The following is a 19,864-nucleotide window of genomic DNA, read 5'->3' on the forward strand; positions in this document are numbered from 1 at the left end:
ATTAAAAATTGACAAAAATACTATTTAATTTTTATATATGAAATATATATTTTTCAAAACATGTTTTATTATAAAACTGTGAGAAAATCAAAGCCATAAATCTAAACAAGTTAAGTCCCAAATTTGAGGTTGATATCTCAAAAAAAAATTGTTTGGCTGCAGTACCAAACGTTTCCACTAGATGCGATTCGTTTCCCATTCATTTCCAATGCGGTCAAGTATGACTATTTTTTTCACATTGAAAGTGCCAAATACTTTACCAAATTGTAGTACCATTCTGAAGAAGTAAAAAAAAATCAACAAAAAAACCAACACATATTGTATTTGTTGAATGACAGAAGAACACCAGAGGGTTAAAATGGTGTCCAGCTCACTGTCAACAAGCTGTCAACACTGTCAAGTTTCCTCAACTGTAATAATTAAAACAATAAAACAACGTGACAACAATGTTCTTGTTTTTAGCCCCTAAAGCGTAATATTTAGATGTCTTATAATGTGCATTTAACCCTGCTTTTGCATTGTCACCTTTATAAAAAAATAAATAAAATATTCCATAGAATTGTGACACCCAGGTAATTACATCATTTAGAAAACGATCTCATAATGTAATAATTAAAATAATTATTACTCAAAATGACTGCATTTGTCAAGCTAAATTATCTAAATGACATATTCAGTATATATTTATGTGGATTGATATTTATATGTTGCTGTGCTTGTTAGATTGGGAATGTTGGATTCAGCATTAGAGGTCTACGGAGCCCCTAAAGGGACATTTGCAAAAAATAAAAAATAAAGACTATCGCGTGCGCACGCGATACATTTCTCGTGCGCACGCATTACAATTTCCGGTTTGCATACAATTTGCGTCACGGTCATAATAAGCAAAAATATTTAAATTCATCCCCAACTTAAAAGTTGAAACTAATATATAACAGACTCATTACATGCAAAGTGAGATATTTCAAGCCTTTATTTGTTATAATTTTTATGATAATGGCTTGCAGCTTATGAAAACCCCAAATTCAAATTTAGAATATTGTGAAAAGGTTTTCATAGCTGTAAAACCATAATCATCAAAATTCTAACATATGCACAATTTTAAAATGTATTTCTTTGGTTTTATTATTAATGCGAATATTTAAAGGGGATTAACCAAGCAGTCTTCCAATTAATATTATCAATAATAGAGTTCCAAAACAAATTCCTCTTGGTGCTATTTTATTTTGTATTTGAAATATTGTACAAATATGTTTATTATTGCATTTTTTATCAATCAATTCAATGCCATTTAAAATTAATTTTGGATTTATCATTAATGTGGAGTTAAATTAAATATATGACTTTTGATAAGATGAATCAGAGTAGGGGAAATAGCTTTAATGACAGAATTAAATTCTTTAAAATGCACAGGAAAACTATGGATTTGCATAAATTGTTCGTATGTTAAAATATTTCCATAATTATCAAACATATTCATAAGATGATTAATATCCCTGTTAAACTAATTCCTTAAAAATAAGGATTTATTGGTCAACCAACAGTTTAATAACACTTTGGTCTTTTTTAATCTTGAGGAGAAGTTTAAACTTTGACATCCATGCTCTTGTTTTCCTCATAGTAATGACGGTGACGCACATTGTATGCAAACCGGAAATTGTAATGCGTGCGCACGAGAAGCACGCGATAGTCTTTATTTTTTATTTTTTTTGCAAAGGTCCCTTTAAGGGCTCCGTAGAGGTCTGCTGTGGCCTTCTCGTTGAAGCCTTTAAATCTTTGCTTTAAGAAAATCTCATTACCAGTCTCCTGCCCCAACACATGAACTGTGATTAATTAGACGCCCCAATCAGGGATAAGGGAAGCCATTCATTTACGGCTGGTTTGTATCTCACATGCTGTAGCAGTTCTGCAGTCTTGTCCAATTGATTTGTAATGGGCCTTGCAGTGGCATGTTGTCAGGTGATTTATTGATATCCTTTGGTTTATTGCTTCAGTCCTGAGGGGGCAAAATTGTGGTCCTGGGAGTGACCCATTTTTTTTTATTTTGGCCCAATTTCATCAGGAAATGGCACTGCATAACCTATACATTGTGATTGCTCATGCAAATCCCTGAGGAGGCTTAAGGCAGACTAGAAATGTCTGTGATATGAGACATAATTCGCCTTGTGCTACAAAAAAAAAAGAGGACCCATACATAGGAGATTAATCAGATGTTGACCTCAGCATTGCCAGGAATCAGAGTATTTGCCATAGCTGGCGTAATGATGACCAAAACTTGACCCGAGAGTCGGTTTTTTTGCTATGAAGTTTTCTTCCTGCAGAGTTAAAGTATTAAGTGTGCTCATTGTATGCTTGAAATACTCTTCCTTCCGTCGTCAACAATATTAACATTTGTGTTTTTGGATGACTTTTGTATTTCTGAGTCATTTGGGTTTTTGGATGCCCTAGAAGAACATTATGCTTTGATTTGAATGTCCAGTACACACTGTCTCTGATTTATTTATGTTTTTTACCTCATCTAAAGCCAGTTGACCAAAAAGTCTTTGGATTTTTTCATGTTTTATGCCACTTTTTAAGCAAAACCAGTCTTTCTTTTAAACCATAATGTCTATAAATGGATGGTATATTCAACAAAATGGTAAACACGTCACTCGACAGCAACAAACGGAAACAATACACCTTCAGATGTATTCAGGTTTTCCATGTTCCCATGTGAACTGTATCATAAAAAGGTGGTTTTAATTTCACACTATTTTTATCAAGAGTACATCATGTCTAGTATTGCCCATGCAGATAGGGAATGAACATTTAGGGCGAGACACGCACTGTCTAGTCTGGCTAACGTGGGATAATCAGGTTGGGTTACACTGATGTGTGTATGGAGAACATGAACCACAGACTCCTGTTCCTCTGGAGATGTTTGAGGTCTCAATGGCGCTCCACAGAAGCGACAAAGCTCCCCGTTTCGTTTTATTATCGGTGTGTTTAATTTCTTTACAGCAAATTAAAGGGGATTAAGTGGCGTCTGAGAACGCGAGCTATTTTCAGCATGTGTCCTTCATTAGATGGGCCCCCACACCCAAATGTGTTGAGGTTTGGCATCGGATGCCTTTCACATTGTGTCAAAGCTGGCAGTGAGAAGCCTGGGCTGTTTGATGAGTTAATCCAGCACTACTGCTAGTTAATGCTGATATAAAATTGATGTTATGAATTCTCTTAGAAACCAGTTTTCTACACTGCAAAAAATGTATTTTTGTCTTGTTTCCAGTCCAAATATCAAAAGATTCTTAAATCAAGATGCATTTACTAGATTAGTAAAATGCTATTATTGCTAAAAAAAAAGATATTATGTCCTGTTTTCTGGGGGAATGAATCAAAATGAAGTGAGTTGTGGCTTAAAAAAAGCAAAATGATCTGCCAATGGGGTAAGAAAAATAATGTGAATTCAAACAGAAACAAGATTATTTTTCTTACCCCATTGGCAGATCATTTTGCTTGTTTTAAGCAAAAACTCACTTCATTTTGATTAATTCCCCCAGAAAACAAGACATAATATCTTATGGCATTTTACTACTTTAGTAAATCCATCTTGATTTAAGAAATGTTTGATATTTGGACTGGAAACAAGACAAATACTAAGTAAGAAAAGCCTTTTTTGCAGTGTAATTTTGCTGAATAATTGCTTAAAGGGGTCATATAATGCGATTTTTGTACAAGCTAATATGATTCTTTAGGGTCTAAATTAAAAGTTTGTAATATACTTTAATTAAAAATTCTCATTAGTATTGTAAGAAAACACTTATTTTACCTGGTCAAAAACAGCTCTGTTTTCAGCACGCCGTTTCAGTGCATATGACTTTAAATGATCATGAGCTTTGCTCACCCCGCCTCTCTGTTCTATGCGTACACGTTTGTAACACAATACCATAACGTGTTGTTCATTATAAACGTGGGATTGTGAATTATATGGAGAACGTCGTACATAGAAAACATGCAGTAATGTACCCTGAGTGTAAACCTTAGACTCATTCATCCTGAAGCGATTTGCAAAGATATAAATATTAATATAAAGTTTAATAAAACGTTACACTCACTTCAGTTGTTCTAGAGGTTCAGCAGGAACACGAATATCTGGTACCGATTCTTTTTTCATGAGCAGCTTCTTAGCAAAACCAGCTTTATACTGATCCTCGTTTATAAAGCAGTCTGGTGAGAAATGATTCGCGCAAACATGAGAGCATTGACGTTGCTCGTGGGGAATATTCCCTTTGAAAACAAACTCAGCCACTGCGTCTTCAGCGGTTCGGATTTAGGAACATTAAAATGACTGTGTTCGTTATTACACCCAAGAACAGAACACCACAATCGCTTAGACGCCATTCTGCTCATAGACAGACAGTGCTCCAGCATATCAACAATGAACGCACTGGTCCGCGCTGACTATGATTGACAGCTCTCACGAGCGAGGGCGGGTCTGTGTTGAAACGCGCCTATCAATCAACAATCGCGGGAGGAGCGTCCGACCGTGTGACGTCACACGGTCGAACGGCTCGATTTGAGGCAGGGGAAAACATATAAGGGGATTAAAACAAAACCACTGGATGGATTTTTTATCATTATATGATGGTTGTGTACAGGCACTGCCAACACACATTTCAGTACAATCAACTTAAAAAAGTGCATGTATCATTATATGACCCCTTTAAATGCATATCGTCATTAATTTTGCTTTCTCATTAAAGTCCCCATGAATTCAAAATTGACCATACTTACTTTGTTTGCCTAAATTGATCGTTTTATGGTGAACAATTCATCCATGCAAGTCAATCCACACAAAAAAATTTTTTGGCTTCGTAATCTTTAATCAAAATCTGAAATTTCCCCTCCCCTCTGCGTTGGAGGACCTTGCCTGATGACGTAGGTTTCACGGTTTGGGCGTCTTCTTAACATCCGTAATCACGCCCCTCCAACTGACAGTAGACAGGCTGAATGAAAACACCTACTTTTCTAGATCCAATCAGGTGCTAGTTGGGAAAAAAGCCACGCCCACCATTTTGCCTCATTTAGTTTCTCTCGGAAATACGTCACAACACTGGAGAAAAGTCGTTTGCAACTTCCGGTTCACGGGGACTTTAAAGTATTTGGGCAACAGAAAGCAGTGTTCCTTTTAAAAGCAATGTTTGGTTTCATAATTTGCTTTATCTGAAGATTATTAAAAAATGTATATTTTTGGTTTTCTTTCCTTTTATGGTTTCTAAATGTCGCAATGAAACATAAATATCACCAATACTTTTCTTCCGTTTTGTGACACATTGCATTGAAACTTGTTTCAATTGTTTCAATGCATCAGTTGTAGGATTTTGATTTGTGGGCGGAGTTTGACGGATGAAAGCTTGCAGGGGCGGGGTTTAAGCAGACTAAATGATTGGATAAGTCGTTTCACTGGAAGATCAGAGTCATTTTTAGTAAAAAATGTAGCTAAAAAAAACACGCCCAGTAAGATCATGTCACGTAACTCCTCTGAAACACACAGGTTGAGGATCCAAGTGCAGTAGATTATTGAGGGTAATCCAAATAACAGGCAGAAGGTCAAAAGATCCCAGGGCAAACAATCCAGACCGCAACAGAGTCCAAGACACGGACAAACAGGGAAATCCAGGGAAACGGGCAGAGGATCGAGACTGCAATGTGACACTGTACGGCTGGATGCTTACGTTGCTTTAAACCAATAATCGGAAAATAAAAAGCAGTTGAAGAATGACGTGCATAATTCAGTTATTTATCTGACTCCAATATACCATAATTAATCTGACTCCATTAAAGTTGTTGTTATTCTTTAAGCTCTTATTCTTTAAAGGAAAAAAACTTTATTTTCTGCCCCTATTGAGGCGTATAACTGTGATGATGAAGGATATTGTGCCACGTTTAATTCACATGTATACTTTTAAAGGGGTTTCTGAAGTACAAGGACAGTAAAGAGTTGTACACATATTTGCTAATAACTACAACACTTTATTACCCTTCTTTAGAATCTGAAAAATCACGAACGAAAGCAACTAACACCTCTAAAGTTAAAAAAATTAACTATAGTAGTATATATATACATGTTACGATGCGGTTGAAACAAGGAGGAAGCAGGATCCAAATGCAGCACACTTTATTACCCTTTATAATATGAAGCTAAAATAGGTGTTTTTCACATATTTAGTTTTTTTGACACTCAAATTCTAAAACAATGTGCTATCTATCTTTTTCAGAAAAAAATGGCTTTCAATAAATTAGTTATTGGACATTACTGTGTGTGCTGAGTTTGTAAATATAATTTATATAGAGAAAAATAAAAACAATGGGAATAAATTTACTGAATTTTATTTAGAAAAAATCTGAAAAAATAACGAATGAAAGCAACTAACACCTTTAAAGTTGAAAAATTAACTCTAGTACATGTATACAAGTCTTTTTTTTTGTGACACTGGGTTGCACAGTTTTCATTTAGGAGACTTTTTCATACATATATTTTTAAAACGGAACACCCAAAATATTGTTACTATAATTATGATCACATACTTGTATATTTTATATTATTGATCAATATGTGAATCCGTTGACCAGGCTACTCATGACACGAGTTGTTGTGTTCTCATTGGCAAATTGATTTCGATGAGATTAGATAGAACTGCATCGATCCCACACTTGAATGTCATGGACTTCCGAAGCTTTGTTTGGTCACGTGCTTTTTCTGCTCTGCTGTGATTTGTTAGATATGGTGGAGAAAACAAGTGTGCCAATGCGCATTGTGTTAAAAGCTTCGAGTAATGAACCTTTTTTCGTCACAATTTGATGAAAGCCTCAAATGCTCCAGAAAGCCTTGGTTTCCCATCACTATACTGAATCAAAACATATTATACGTAATTACACATAATCCCGTAACAACGCCGCTGTCGTGTAAACGGACGGCCAAAATGCATAAAAGGTTTTACGTTTTTAGTTGAAAACGGTGTCGTGTGAACAGCCCCTGAATAAACAGGGCTTATTTCGGCAGAGTTAATAAGGGTAATGGAAAACAGGTGGCAGTAATCAGAACATTACGAGTCCGGGCAAAGGTTTATGGGAAATGTAGTTCATGATGGAATGGCAAAGGACAAGGAAGTGTGGACTATCTCTGGTGGATGTAACGGATCAATTACATCTATTTAGTAGTATTAAATAGGGTGAATTTTCATTTTATGCCAACTTTAAAAATAAAATGCGTAATTTCTGCGAACAGAATGGCAAAAATTAGGACTGTTTTCATACAAGTTTCACAAACACTCTCCCTGTCTGCCATTGGTCAGATAAAAAGATAGCCCCACCCCAAAATCATGCCATTGGTTGAGCTGTTGCTATGCAGGGCTGGTCAGGATTCTCAAACAAGCAGAACAATGTTTTGTCAGTGTTTATACTTTTCAGAGGATTCTGAGACCCTAGAGATAATTTACAATGTGCTAAAACAGCCACAGAGCTCTGGCGTTTTTCAATTTTTTTATTATTATTATTTTTTTTTAGAAAATGTACAAATTCCTGTTCTCAGAGTTCTGTTAATATTGGTGTGGTTATGCCTGGCAGAAAGGGTAATTATGGAGATGTTTGTTCTTTGTTTACTTGTGCTCCAAATATCTTTGCGCCCTTTTTTGTGGTGGTTGTAACATCACAGTAGTAAAAGAGACGTTATGAATGTAGTGTGCTATAAAAAAAAAGACATTATACCACATCATTATTATGTGGTATAATGACACAACTCAACATTTTGGCTGCAAATAAATAACGATTTTTATTTTTGTAATATAAACTGTTTGTCTGACGTGAATTCAAAAACACAACTGTATTGTGAAAGGTTGAATCCTTTTCTTCTTTTAGGAAGTGCAGGCCCACTGTTAGATCTTTACAATGATAACTTTCTTTTGGAAACACATTTTTATAGATAAATATCTAATATAACTGAATGTGAGCAGTGCTTTTGCTTGTAAAACTCTCTGCCACAGGTGTGAGTGGCGGCCAGGGCATTGCTATGCAGCCGCTAGAAGTTCTAAGTGGTTTCAGCAGGTTGCTAAGGTGTTGCTAGGGTGTTGTCAGGGGTTTCTATGGCATTGATGGGTGGTTGCTAGGGTATTTTGGGTGGTTGTTTACAGAAAAAAAACTGAACAAAATTCTACTGTAAAAACCTGGTAATTGGCTAACTGTATGTTACCTTTATACAATTACTATATACAATGAACAATTCTAAATCACAAAAATATAATTTTTTTGCAAGTTTAAACTATGAATTATCATGTAGTTTATGGTGAAAACAGTAAAAGAACATTCCTCAAAGTCTCTGTGTGATACACCACATATGGTATTTTGTATAAATAATTATTCTATCAGTTTGTACATTTTCTGTTATTTAATGTAAATTGCATTATTTAAGTGTCATGTGACCTGATGGCTTTGTGTGTATGTTTTATGGACCGGCCTCTTACGGTGACCTCTGATTCATCATGTGGTTTGCTATTTTAACACCTTTATTATTATGGTGGTTATCAATACATTTAAGTTAAACGCAGAATTTTTATGCTAAAAAGATTAGTATATTAACAATATGTCATTTAATGAAATATACAGGAATCCCGTAATAACATTGTTACAATATTTTTTACTGTGATTTTCTGGCAACCACAAATGGTAGTTTTTTACTGTAATTTTAACAGGATTTTTTTTTTACTGTATAGCACAAATGGTTAATAGTCAGGGGTGCTCATAACTGGTGAGCAAGTGCGCATGCGTGGTAAAACAAACGATGCGCAGCAAAAAAACGTGGAAGGAAGCGTATTTGAGTACCAACATTTTTGGGGACACGTTTACTTACTGGAATAGGATTTTGCTCCATCTTTGGTTAGATAGCAATCGTGATGATAAGTGTGTTCATTAATTATTAGGTGGAACAGATCGCAGTTGATCCGTACGTACGGACCAGGCCCCACGGTTCAACACGCATGTGATGATTAACTTTACCATCATAGAGTGAAAGTTTATCATTTGGACGTGTTTTGTCTTACCAATTTACACATTCAAACTATTTTATACGCGAAAGAAGAGGCAAAAATCGTGCGCTCAAACACCGAATTGATTCCTCTTTCGCGTTTACTTGAGCTTGAACAGACACATACACACAAAATTATGTCAAAATACCCGTCTCTGCAAGTATTCTCTCGGTTATGTCATAATTGAATAGTTCAGAGAGAAACCGGATGTGTGGCAGAATATATTTAGTGTGCATTCGGTCTTAAAGTGACAGCAGCCTAATATCCCTGCTGTTGTGTCATTAATGTTAATAAAATAAAAAACATCATCATCATCATCTACCATGTTCGAGAGAAAAGAAGATAGTGAGCAGAGCAGTCAGGAGGAAAGTGATAACGACAGCTTGTAAGATAAGTGTACCGTATAAAGTGTGAGTACCAAGCATAGACTGTAAAAAATGATGGACGACGCCCCTTCGCTCTCTTCCATTGGTCAGAAGTGAAGCCGCCAGTGTCCCGATATGGCCCTCACTCTCGCAGAATCAATCGCAAGCACACATTCCTGCACTTTTTAAAATTAATCATAGAAATTTAGATAATACATTTAAAGCTCTAATCTCCTCAGTCCTCTGAAGATCCCGAAAAAAAAGTCTGTTGGTGCTTCAGTGACTACTTCCCTCAGAGAACCTGTCAATCACAGCTGTCAATCATGACGTCACCACCACCGCATCAAATAACTATCTAAAAACAAACTTATTTTAAAAACAAACACTTGAACTTACATCATTGTGATAAAAACTACAGTAAATGACAAAAACCATCTTTGGAAAAAAGATATTTGAAGTGTAATTTAATTGTTTAGTTGGTCTCACGTGCCGTTGAGTAACACGGGGAGGCGGGGTTTATGACCTATACTAGGACCGGCCACCGGGGGGGCGATCGAGACGCTTTGGCTTCACTTTTCAGGGCTTCTCCAGGTGCTCCCTTCAGAACCAGACCAAAAAAAGTTATGTGCACCCCTGTTAATAATAGTGTTTATATATATATATATATATAAATATATATATTAAAAAATACACACTACAATATATACATACTTAAACTTGAGTATGAGCAATAATAATAGTGATGGTTGCCTTAGCAAATTCAACTAATTAAAGCAAAGAGAGAGGGATAATGTTATGAAGTGACACTGGTTTATGAATTGTATTTGCACAAACTGGCTAGAAAGCATACTAAGGCATGACAGATTTTCCTTAAGCCACCCATACCTCCGCCAAGGAAATAAACACATCCATGGGTGTTTACCTCCAGTGAGTCAAAGTCTTAGAACTATGGTGGAGTTCCTAGAACCGAATTAATCTGACTTAGATGATGATAATAGAAATGTAATCGAGTCTTTGCCCACATTCTCTCTGGACGTGTGTGCTCAGCTGTAGGGATTTCTGAGAGCCACACACAGGCCCAAATCAAGCCCTACTGGCAACAGAATATGCTGGAGATTGTAGCTCTGACATGCTCATGTTACACAGAACTGTGAGCTGTATGCACATTTCCATCTGATAATCATTCACACACATAATCACTAACAACGTCTGTTCATTTATTCAGGATATGGACAGACGGGCCCAGACTCACACAAGCCTGATGATTCCCTGATTTATTTTACAATCATAGAGTGAAAGTTTATCACTTTTGACGTCTTTTGTCTTACCAATTTACACATTCAAACTATTTTATACGCGAAAGAAGAGGCAAAAATCGTGCGCTCAAACACCGAATTGATTCCTCTTTCGCGTTTACTTGAGCTTGAACAGACACATACACACAAAATTATGTCAAAATACCCGTCTCTACAAGTATTCTCTCGGTTATGTCATAATTGAATAGTTCAGAGAGAAACCGGATGTGTGTCAGAATATATTTAGTGTGCATTCGGTCTTAAAGTGACAGCAGCCTAATATCCCTGCTGTTGTGTCATTAATGTTAATAAAATATTAACATTATTAACATTAAATGTCTGTTCATTTATTCAGGATATGGACAGACGGGCCCGGAGTCACACAAGCCTGGATATGACTCCATTGCGTCTGCGGTGTCTGGTATGATGCACATCACTGGTCCTGAGGTGAGGCCAATGATCTGATGTCCTTAAAGGTGAAGTGTGTCATTTCCAGCATCACCGAAGTGCCAAATATTGGTCGAACAAACCGATACCATCCCAAACCCCAGTATTGATTTTGACATCGAAATTTTTTCTGCACTTTAAGGATAGCAATAGCAATATAGGGACTTTAAAGGATAATTCCAGTATTTAGCACTTTGAGTCTATTTTCTAGTTTGTTTCGGATGCACTGTGGTGGACACAGACTTTTTGACGATGGGTCCTGTCTCGACTTTTTGACTCTTTTAGAATCGCCTCTGACCGCTTCAGAGTGGCTGTCTACCGGCATGCTCAAACATGTCCTTAAAACAACCCTTAACGCCTGGTTCAGATTACACCATTTTAGCCCGATTTTGGCTCGATCCGTTTGACGTAGGGTGTCGTGGGGATTCGTAAACGAAAACGGGCGTCGGGACGCAAGATTCGATCGTATCATCTCGTATAGTGTGTCATAGTGGGCGACAACCTACGTCGCGTCTGCGATGCTTCACGACATCACAACAAAAAGACTAGCATGTTTAATTTTTTTTAACGGTCGTCCACGACGGGTTCCGTCACATGTATGAGGTTGAACAATAGGAGCACAGAAGCTTTTCCGTACACAACTTTCAGAAATGGCGAAACGAAAGAGAGACGATTGTGCTACTAGGTGGAGTTATGACATGGAGGAAAGGTTATTAAAAGGAAACAGAAAACAATATTTTACCTCAAGTTCTCTTTGGCAGATTGACAGCCCATACTGTCCTCTTCGAGCAATCCAGGAACGTGTCCATTGTCGGGTTTTGTTCCTTTTTTTTACGTTTTTCTGAACACAGGACAGCCAACACTCACTGCTTCATCCATTGTTTGTTTACGTTCGTTTCCGGAAGTCACTCGCTACTAGTTTCGCCTTCTCCATGACATCCCGCGCGTCGTTAAAGACGGCACACGATGACTCTTGTCCACGACACGACAAGATTTTAGGAGTCAAAATCGCGTAATCTGACACAGTGACTATCGTAACAGACAAAAAAAATCGTGTAATCTGAACCAGGCATTAAAGAGACCATATTGTGTCTTGATTTAGTTTTTGGGCTGCACTAGAACAGGTTTGCATGCTTGAATGTTCAAAAAACACATTATTTTTCACATATTCTCCATTGTTGCTGCTCCTGTCTTCCCAGTCCGTTGCCCTGTCCAAATACCCACCCTTGGCCACTTGAGAGCTCGTACACGTGACTGGCTTTATTGTTCTCGTCTCTATTTTTAACTTTTGATTCTATTTTTCTGTCCTAAGAAATGTTCTATTCTGTTTACCATAGTTGTAGTATTTCATCCTTGCTGTTAATTGACATTAACCCCACTTACATTTCAGAATGCGGCAATTGCTGCTGTTTTGCACTATATCCCTTTGCGCCACCTGGCCATCATTTCGCGAATGACTTTGAAATGCGACTGGTTTATTTTTGCTGCGGTGGTAATAGGCATTGACTCATTTGGCACATGACTACCTACTATAAGTGCGAAACACTGTCCCGTGTCTTAAAAATGCCAAAGTGCAGTGCCCTTCATGCACACTAAACCCTCTCTATCTCGAATACTGCTTCGGAGCGGTATTCAAGGCTAAGCGTATCCCATCATGCATTATGTTCGGGAACTCAAGTTCCCCGAAATTGCGAGATTTCGAGGAAAACATTCCACTGTAATTTAAACTAATTAGATGCATATAATTTGTTAGTAAAAACACACTGCAAAAACTAAAAATCTTGCCAAGTATATTTTTCTAATTTCTAGTCAAAATATCTCATCACACTTAATATAAGACAAAATCACCTAAATACCAAGATTTAAGTGAGATAAAGGAGCTTGTTTTTAGACAGTGCATCTTGAATATCTTGTTAAGTGAAACTGTCTTAAAAATATCTTGTTTTGAGTCATATCTCAGATGAAACAAGCTTTTTTGACATGTCATAAGGTTTTTAAGCTGCTGTGTTATTTGTAAAAGATGAATCGTCTTGTTTCAAGAAACAGACTTGACTTGGTATTGAGACAACAAATCTGCTTTATTGAAAACTGCAGGTCAACATGCCCAACTCACAACAACTCACAATGACATATATTGACGGCAAAAAAACGTAATTTATTTACGTATAAACAACTTTACCGACGTACAAATTTGTATGTATTCCTATTTAACTTATGCATATTAAAATCGTGGTTTTGACTCTATTGCATTCAATTGTCTTATCAATTAAATTTTCAGTCGCATTTATTAATAGTTTAATGTTACACCCCATATGGAAAAGGTTTGCTAAAAACTCCTGTGATTCTTATATGTTCCAACAGAATATTGTAAGGGACATAATATGCTGCAAAAACCACATATGTTTTAAACATTTAAACTACACACACAAGCACACATTTTAATTACAAAAATATTTTATTAGAATGTGTTCTACAATATACAGTTGCATATTTCACATATCAATAGTTTTCATTTTAAATCCTGCATCACCAGATTTCATTTTCATTTGTGACAATTTCTCTAAACTTTATCACAGTACTACTAGGTATACAACAGTTCTATTCTTAACCTACAAACATAAAACTTTCCTAAATGTTGAAGTGATTCTTATGCGTATCACTCTAAAAAATAATTCAGTGGCTTAGTAAATATCACAGTAATAATTAACTTTATTACCTAAAATCTCTGAATATCATTTACTTGATAGTTTGAGTTGAACATAGCCTACCGAAATAATTGACTAAAACTCCAACAATAAATTTTGTCTGAAATTTACAGTTATATTTAAGTTTGAAGTTTTTCACTAAAATAATTTAGTATTTGACTAACCAATTATTTATTTAAAATACACTGAGCTAAATTTGTGAAATTTCCATCACAATATTTGAGAATGGATAATTAAACTAATCTGTTTCAAGAACCACAAATATTACTTAAATAAAATCAATATTATTAATATTTAACAAGCATAAGAAATTGTATTTTACTGTCTATGATTACAACAACGCACCCCTCCCCCACCCTCTGACGTGACGACAACTCGACGGTTGAGTGAGCGCGCGCTGTTTGAACTCCAGTGCAGAACAGTTCTCCTCTCCTCAGCCTCGCAGAATTGGTGCATTTCCTCTGTGAAATTCAGGTGTGTATGTTTTATTTTATCCGTATAATCATTAATGTGCTTTAAATAATTTTATTTAATGTGAAGGAACATACAGAGACGCAATGTTACTCGCCTTAAACGAGTGTCGACTCGCGCCTGCCTTTTCGCGTGATTGTAAGGCCTCGCATATAAAACACACGACTATATTCTTAAAGATAATGAATTATAACTAATTTGGATGATAAAATGTCCTCAGAACTGTGCACTGTTTGTTTATTGGCAGGTTATGGAGTCAGTCGCGTCGCAGCATCTTTCGGCTGTGAGTGACGCAGGACGGCGGTGTAAAGTTAGAGGTTCCCCCGCAGAGGCGAGTCCATCTCCGGCACGCGAAACAGCGCTGATCCGGTGGATACTGGATAACAGACCGGTTGATTACACTTGAATTACTTTATTGTTTAGGCCTAAATGTTTAATTTTTACTTCGAAAATGTTTCTTACATGAGTTTAGATGTAGGCAATATTGCATACGTGTTAAAAATAGTATAAAATATATGCTGTTTTGCTGTAATGTTAGGCTACTAATCGACAATAAAGGCCAATGTCATGTAGTTATACCGGTGGTTGTATGGAATATTTTTACAAAGGTTTAGAGGAAATAAAAAAGTTAATATTACTGCCATATAAACACAGTTTATATTACTCATAAATATTTGTTTTTAAATGTTTCCCCCTAATTATTTCTACTCAAGTTTATTTGTTAATGTACCAAATGCAGTTACTCGGATCTATTTAATTTGTTTTACTAACATTTACTCAGTTAATACAGTGTAAGTAATTGCTTTCACTGCTTAAAAATCTAATCAATATTCTAAGTTTAAAAATGAAGAACTTTAAATTATTATATATGAATTTTATATATTTCGAGTAATACCATACACATTTGCATACTTTTGTCATGTAAAACTCATACAAGTCTTTTAACAGTATTCATATATAACGCAAAAATCCCCTACAAGTTGTATGTGTGTTATTTAGTATGAAATGGGCCATAATCGGTCTGATTTTGTATAGGACATGTATTGGCCTTATATGAAACACAGAAGGTAATTCTGGCCGATTTAAGTAAGGAAGATAATATATGGTTGCTGTATATGAACCATGCAGGTTTTTTTCTCACTAAATAAAATTATTGCGATTAAACGTGTAACGTTATGTCTGTGTTTTTCTTTATAATTGTAACATTAGTTACATAGTTTTAAGAAATGGTTAGGTGTAGGGGTAGGATTAGCCTAGTGGCTCAAACTATATTTTAATGCTTTATTGTTAATAAAACTGCCATTTCCCTACACATTATGTTCATTACGTTTGATTCTTTTAATATTGTCTATAAAATGGGTATGTTTAGGTGTGGGAGTAGGGTAAAGGGATCTTACATTTATAATCTATAAAATGTTCTACTATGTTTTCATATTGCAGTTCCATAAATACTGTGAGCCAAAATGTTGAGAAAAATGAAGCTGTTTCCCTTTTATGCAGTCCTCTGGGACTTTTTGCTGTTTAAAAAAAAAAGGTTGTGTATTTTTCACTTTTTCTGTCTAGTAAACAGTAGTTAATGTCTTGAATCTAGTAGGTAAAATGTCTTGAATCTAGAACAGTATTACTTTTGTTGAGCTTACAATAAGGTAGCCTAAATACACTTGAGATGATGACAGGATGGTAAATTATGGCTTATTATGGCAAAAGAGCACTGCCTAATATGAGTCAGGAATGCTAACTTCAAGGCATTTTGTCTCAAAATGCCCGTTTCCAATCTTATTTCAAGTTGGTGGTGACTTAAATCTAGAACAGTGTAACAATTATAGAACTAAAAATTAGTTAAATACACTTGAAACAAACAGGATGACAAAAGAAAATGCTACTTTTGAGCATGACTAGCTTATTATGAGACACAAAACATCACAATACTAGTAAAATATAGCTAAAAATGAGTTTTCCCAGCTAATTTCAAGATCACTCATATCTTTTAAGGCTTAAATATAATGTCTTATTTCAAGAAATCTTACCAAGAGAATTTTCACTTGTTCCATTGGCAGATTTTTTTGCTTATTACAAACAAAATTATCTTGTATTCATTTTTTTTTGCTTATTTTTGGAGGGGCCTTTTTTCCAGTGCATAAAGTGTTGCACATTTTATTGGTGCAAAGATGAGTCTGGTATGTGTAGGCCTATGTTGTACAACGTTTGCAACTGTTTTAATCATTTAATTAAAAGCATTACTATTTTAAATTTGTGTTTAAAAATAGCGACTACCGAACAGGCATGTAGAAGTTTATTTTAAAACGCAAAGTATTGAAAATCTAATAAATAAAAGCTCTGTGAACACTTGCATTTTTTGCAAGACTATAAGTGTGTCCCATCGAGTAATCAGAAGTTCTACACACACTTGCAGTAACACACTGTTTAGTTCCTGTCTAAATGAAGCCCCTCCTTCTCAAAAGCATACTGTGCTCTGATTGGTCGGCTGCACCCGTGTGTTGTGATTGGTCAAGCGCTTTGAGCATGTTTGGGAAATGTCTCGTCCTTCACCAGAACAGTGAGTTTCAACACAATACTAACTAACTCGCCCATTTATTTGCGTAAAGGCTCTTTCACACTGAGCGCGATGCGATAAAGCTAAAAAGTAAAATAATTTTTCCTCATGTATGCGTCTCGTAGGTTTTCCCATTTGGCTTTAACCTCGTCCGCTGCACAACATACAATGGTAAAACCATAAATAAAGTTTGGTACTACACAGAAACCATCATCGAGTGCATGTAATAACTTCAATAATGGGCAGACGTGCATTATTTGTAGTGTTTTATAATAAACTGAATGCTACACCTGCTTTCATGAAAGCATTTCTCATTCTTTATTGTTATAAAAATACACCGAGACACATGAAAAACACATACAGAACATAATCGTCGTAATCAGATTTATTTGGCTTCATGTTACATCTGTAGAAACGTTTCTCTCAGTGGTTTATGTGTGGGACTCAGAACGAGGAAATGAACACAATGTCGCCATTCGGGAGGTCAGGAGTTATGATCATATAATATGATTGACAGCTCTAGAGCGAACGAGCTCTTTGACACGCACGGAGGAAAACTGCGCTCTGAGCGCTGCTTCAAGCTCTTCAGATCGCATGATTCAGTGGAAAATTATTAGAAATGATAATCTGTACAAGGAACATGTAAGAATAAATCTGTTCTCAGACACCAATGATAAAACTCAACATCCGTTCTCTTCTCTCTTCTGGAATACTTTCCTTCAGTGTTTACACAGGGTTTTAAAACTGCGCCACCACTTTTGTGCAACCGCAACGGCTCGGTTAAGCTCAAATCTAATTCGCCTTTGGCTAAGCCACACCCTAGAATGTAGATTGACCAATCACAGCGCAGCCAAGAACGAGCTCCCACAGAGGTCCGACACTTTTTCACAGTGCTCCATTGACTTTAACACAGGCGTCTCATATTTTTGGTCTCGGCAGGCTATTACCGTCGTAGTTTTATCAAAAATATGGTTAAACGTTGTGCCTGGGGCATTTGTAACACAGATACGCGTTTCCCAGAGAGGTTGGAGGGGGGTGTGCGTTTTTTTCCCTTCCCAAACCGAAGTCAAATCCTGACAAGTGTCGTCTAGCACACGCTGCAAATAAATACAACGTTATACTCGCGTAGTTCGTTTGCTTTGTAATAACGATTATAGAAGTGAATAGAGACCTACCCAGCTTTGCATGAACAGTGTTGCTCCTTGATATTGTGAGTCCCAGCCTCCGTCTCGATTAGTAGGATATGCGGTGGGTCATTTTTTGACTGTGACCGGTATGCTTTTGCCTCTATTTGGATGCCTTGTTCCTTGCGTTTCACCTGTATGTCGTGAACAGTGTTGGTCAAGTTACTTGGAAATAGTAATTAGTTACTGATTACTGATTACTTCTCCAAGAAAGTAATCCAGTTACTTTACTGATTACTTATTTTCAAAAGTAATTAGTTACTTTACTAGTTACTTTACTAAGTTACTTTTCAAAAACATGATGCACGACCTGAATACGCTATAAAGCAAATAGACCTTTCAGCCTACTTCTATACTTTCTGCATATTCCATCATCTAAAATTGTATCAAATGAAACACTCTCTTTTTTTAAACTTGTTTTATTAGTTTCAATATTTTAACTTTATGCACATTGCATCAAGCAAAAAATAAATTAAATGCAACTGATGAACATTTAAACCCATTTTCTGCACATTCCACCATATTTTAATGAAATAAAGAAAGTCGTCCTTCTTCCTTCTTCTTGCTAGGTGCTTGCTCAGATTTGAGGTGGAATTTTGACATTCTCCAACGGGGGTCCTGTTTCTAGATCAGGATGCTCTCTACACACGCAAGGTCTCTCTCTCTCTCTCTCGCTCGCTCTGACGCTCTCCCTCTTTGCGGGTGCGCGTGCGCTACGCGGTCTCTGTCTCGCATGCACGCTCGCTCTAGATTCCGGGAGATTTAAACTAATTTGCGGTATAACTAGTCGATCACGAGTGGCTCAACAGGTAGATCTATAGATAAACTCATCTTTCAGGCATTTGACCGACCGGGTTGACACTTCAGTGTGAGAAATCGGGGGTGTGGCGTGTGAGACCAATCAAATGCGTGTCTCTCTCCCGCGCTCCACGTTGTCTCTTGTTCAACACTACACATTTCGGTGTTTACCACTGACGTCGCGGCGCTCATACATGATTGTCACTCACGCACGACTCATGGCACGAGACAGTCTCACGAAACAAAATGACGGTTAACTAACGCAGTAACGCAGCCTGCTTATGGGGAAGTAACAGTAATCTAATTACTGTTTTTGCAATTGTAATCCCTTACTTTACTCGTTACTTGAAAAAGTAATTGGATTACAGTAACGCGTTACTTCTAACGCGTTACTGCCCATCAGTGGTCGTGAATATAGCCTTCGAACGTATATTGCAGCTCCTTTTGCCTACTTCTATCGGACACTTTAGTTGCTGCTTTATACAAGTTTGATCAAATTTCAGCAGGAAGAGCTGTCACAGCATAAGCCATGTTGATACCAGAGCCCAGATGAAGTTTGTTTGTCAGATGTAGCAACAGTAACTAAGGGGGGCGGGGCTTAGCCAAAGGCGAATTGGATGGTTCGTTTCATCGTGGGGCAAAAATCTTGCTTTTTTTTTCCTGTGATTGATCTCACCAGGTTTGAATAGCTCCATAGAGATCTATTGTTTTGATTCAAGAGCATCATCGCAATGTACATTCGCATCGCTTAAGCCTAGTTCACACTACAGGATTTTAAAGCCTGATTAAAGCCCGATTTGCAAGCTAACGAGCTCGGGCTGTAACCGCGTGCAAATCTGCGGGTGATATACGCTCGCCAATCTTTATGTGTGAAATACTAAACGACTCATCGAAAACACTCGCCGACGCCAGACAAATATCTAGCATGCTAAATATCTGGAGCTGTCGGGCGACTCGATAGCCTTTGGTGTCGCGACGAGCAACAG

General features: G+C 36.7%; 1 protein-coding gene across 1 annotated transcript in view; it reads left to right on the top strand.

Annotated features, from left to right (window-relative positions):
- The window catches only part of sugct (succinyl-CoA:glutarate-CoA transferase), a 165,935-nt gene that overhangs the window by 5,765 nt on the left and 140,306 nt on the right, over positions 1-19,864 (top strand). Inside the window, exon 7 of the mRNA XM_056269613.1 lies at positions 11,075-11,166. Within this exon, the coding sequence (XP_056125588.1) occupies positions 11,075-11,166 (92 nt within the window). The remainder of the gene's footprint in view (positions 1-11,074; positions 11,167-19,864) is intronic.

This window comes from Rhinichthys klamathensis, unplaced genomic scaffold, assembly GCF_029890125.1.
Source record: "Rhinichthys klamathensis goyatoka isolate OS25496 unplaced genomic scaffold, OSU_Roscu_1.1 h1tg000285l_1, whole genome shotgun sequence".
In the NCBI taxonomy this organism is placed as follows: Eukaryota; Metazoa; Chordata; class Actinopteri; order Cypriniformes; family Leuciscidae; genus Rhinichthys; species Rhinichthys klamathensis.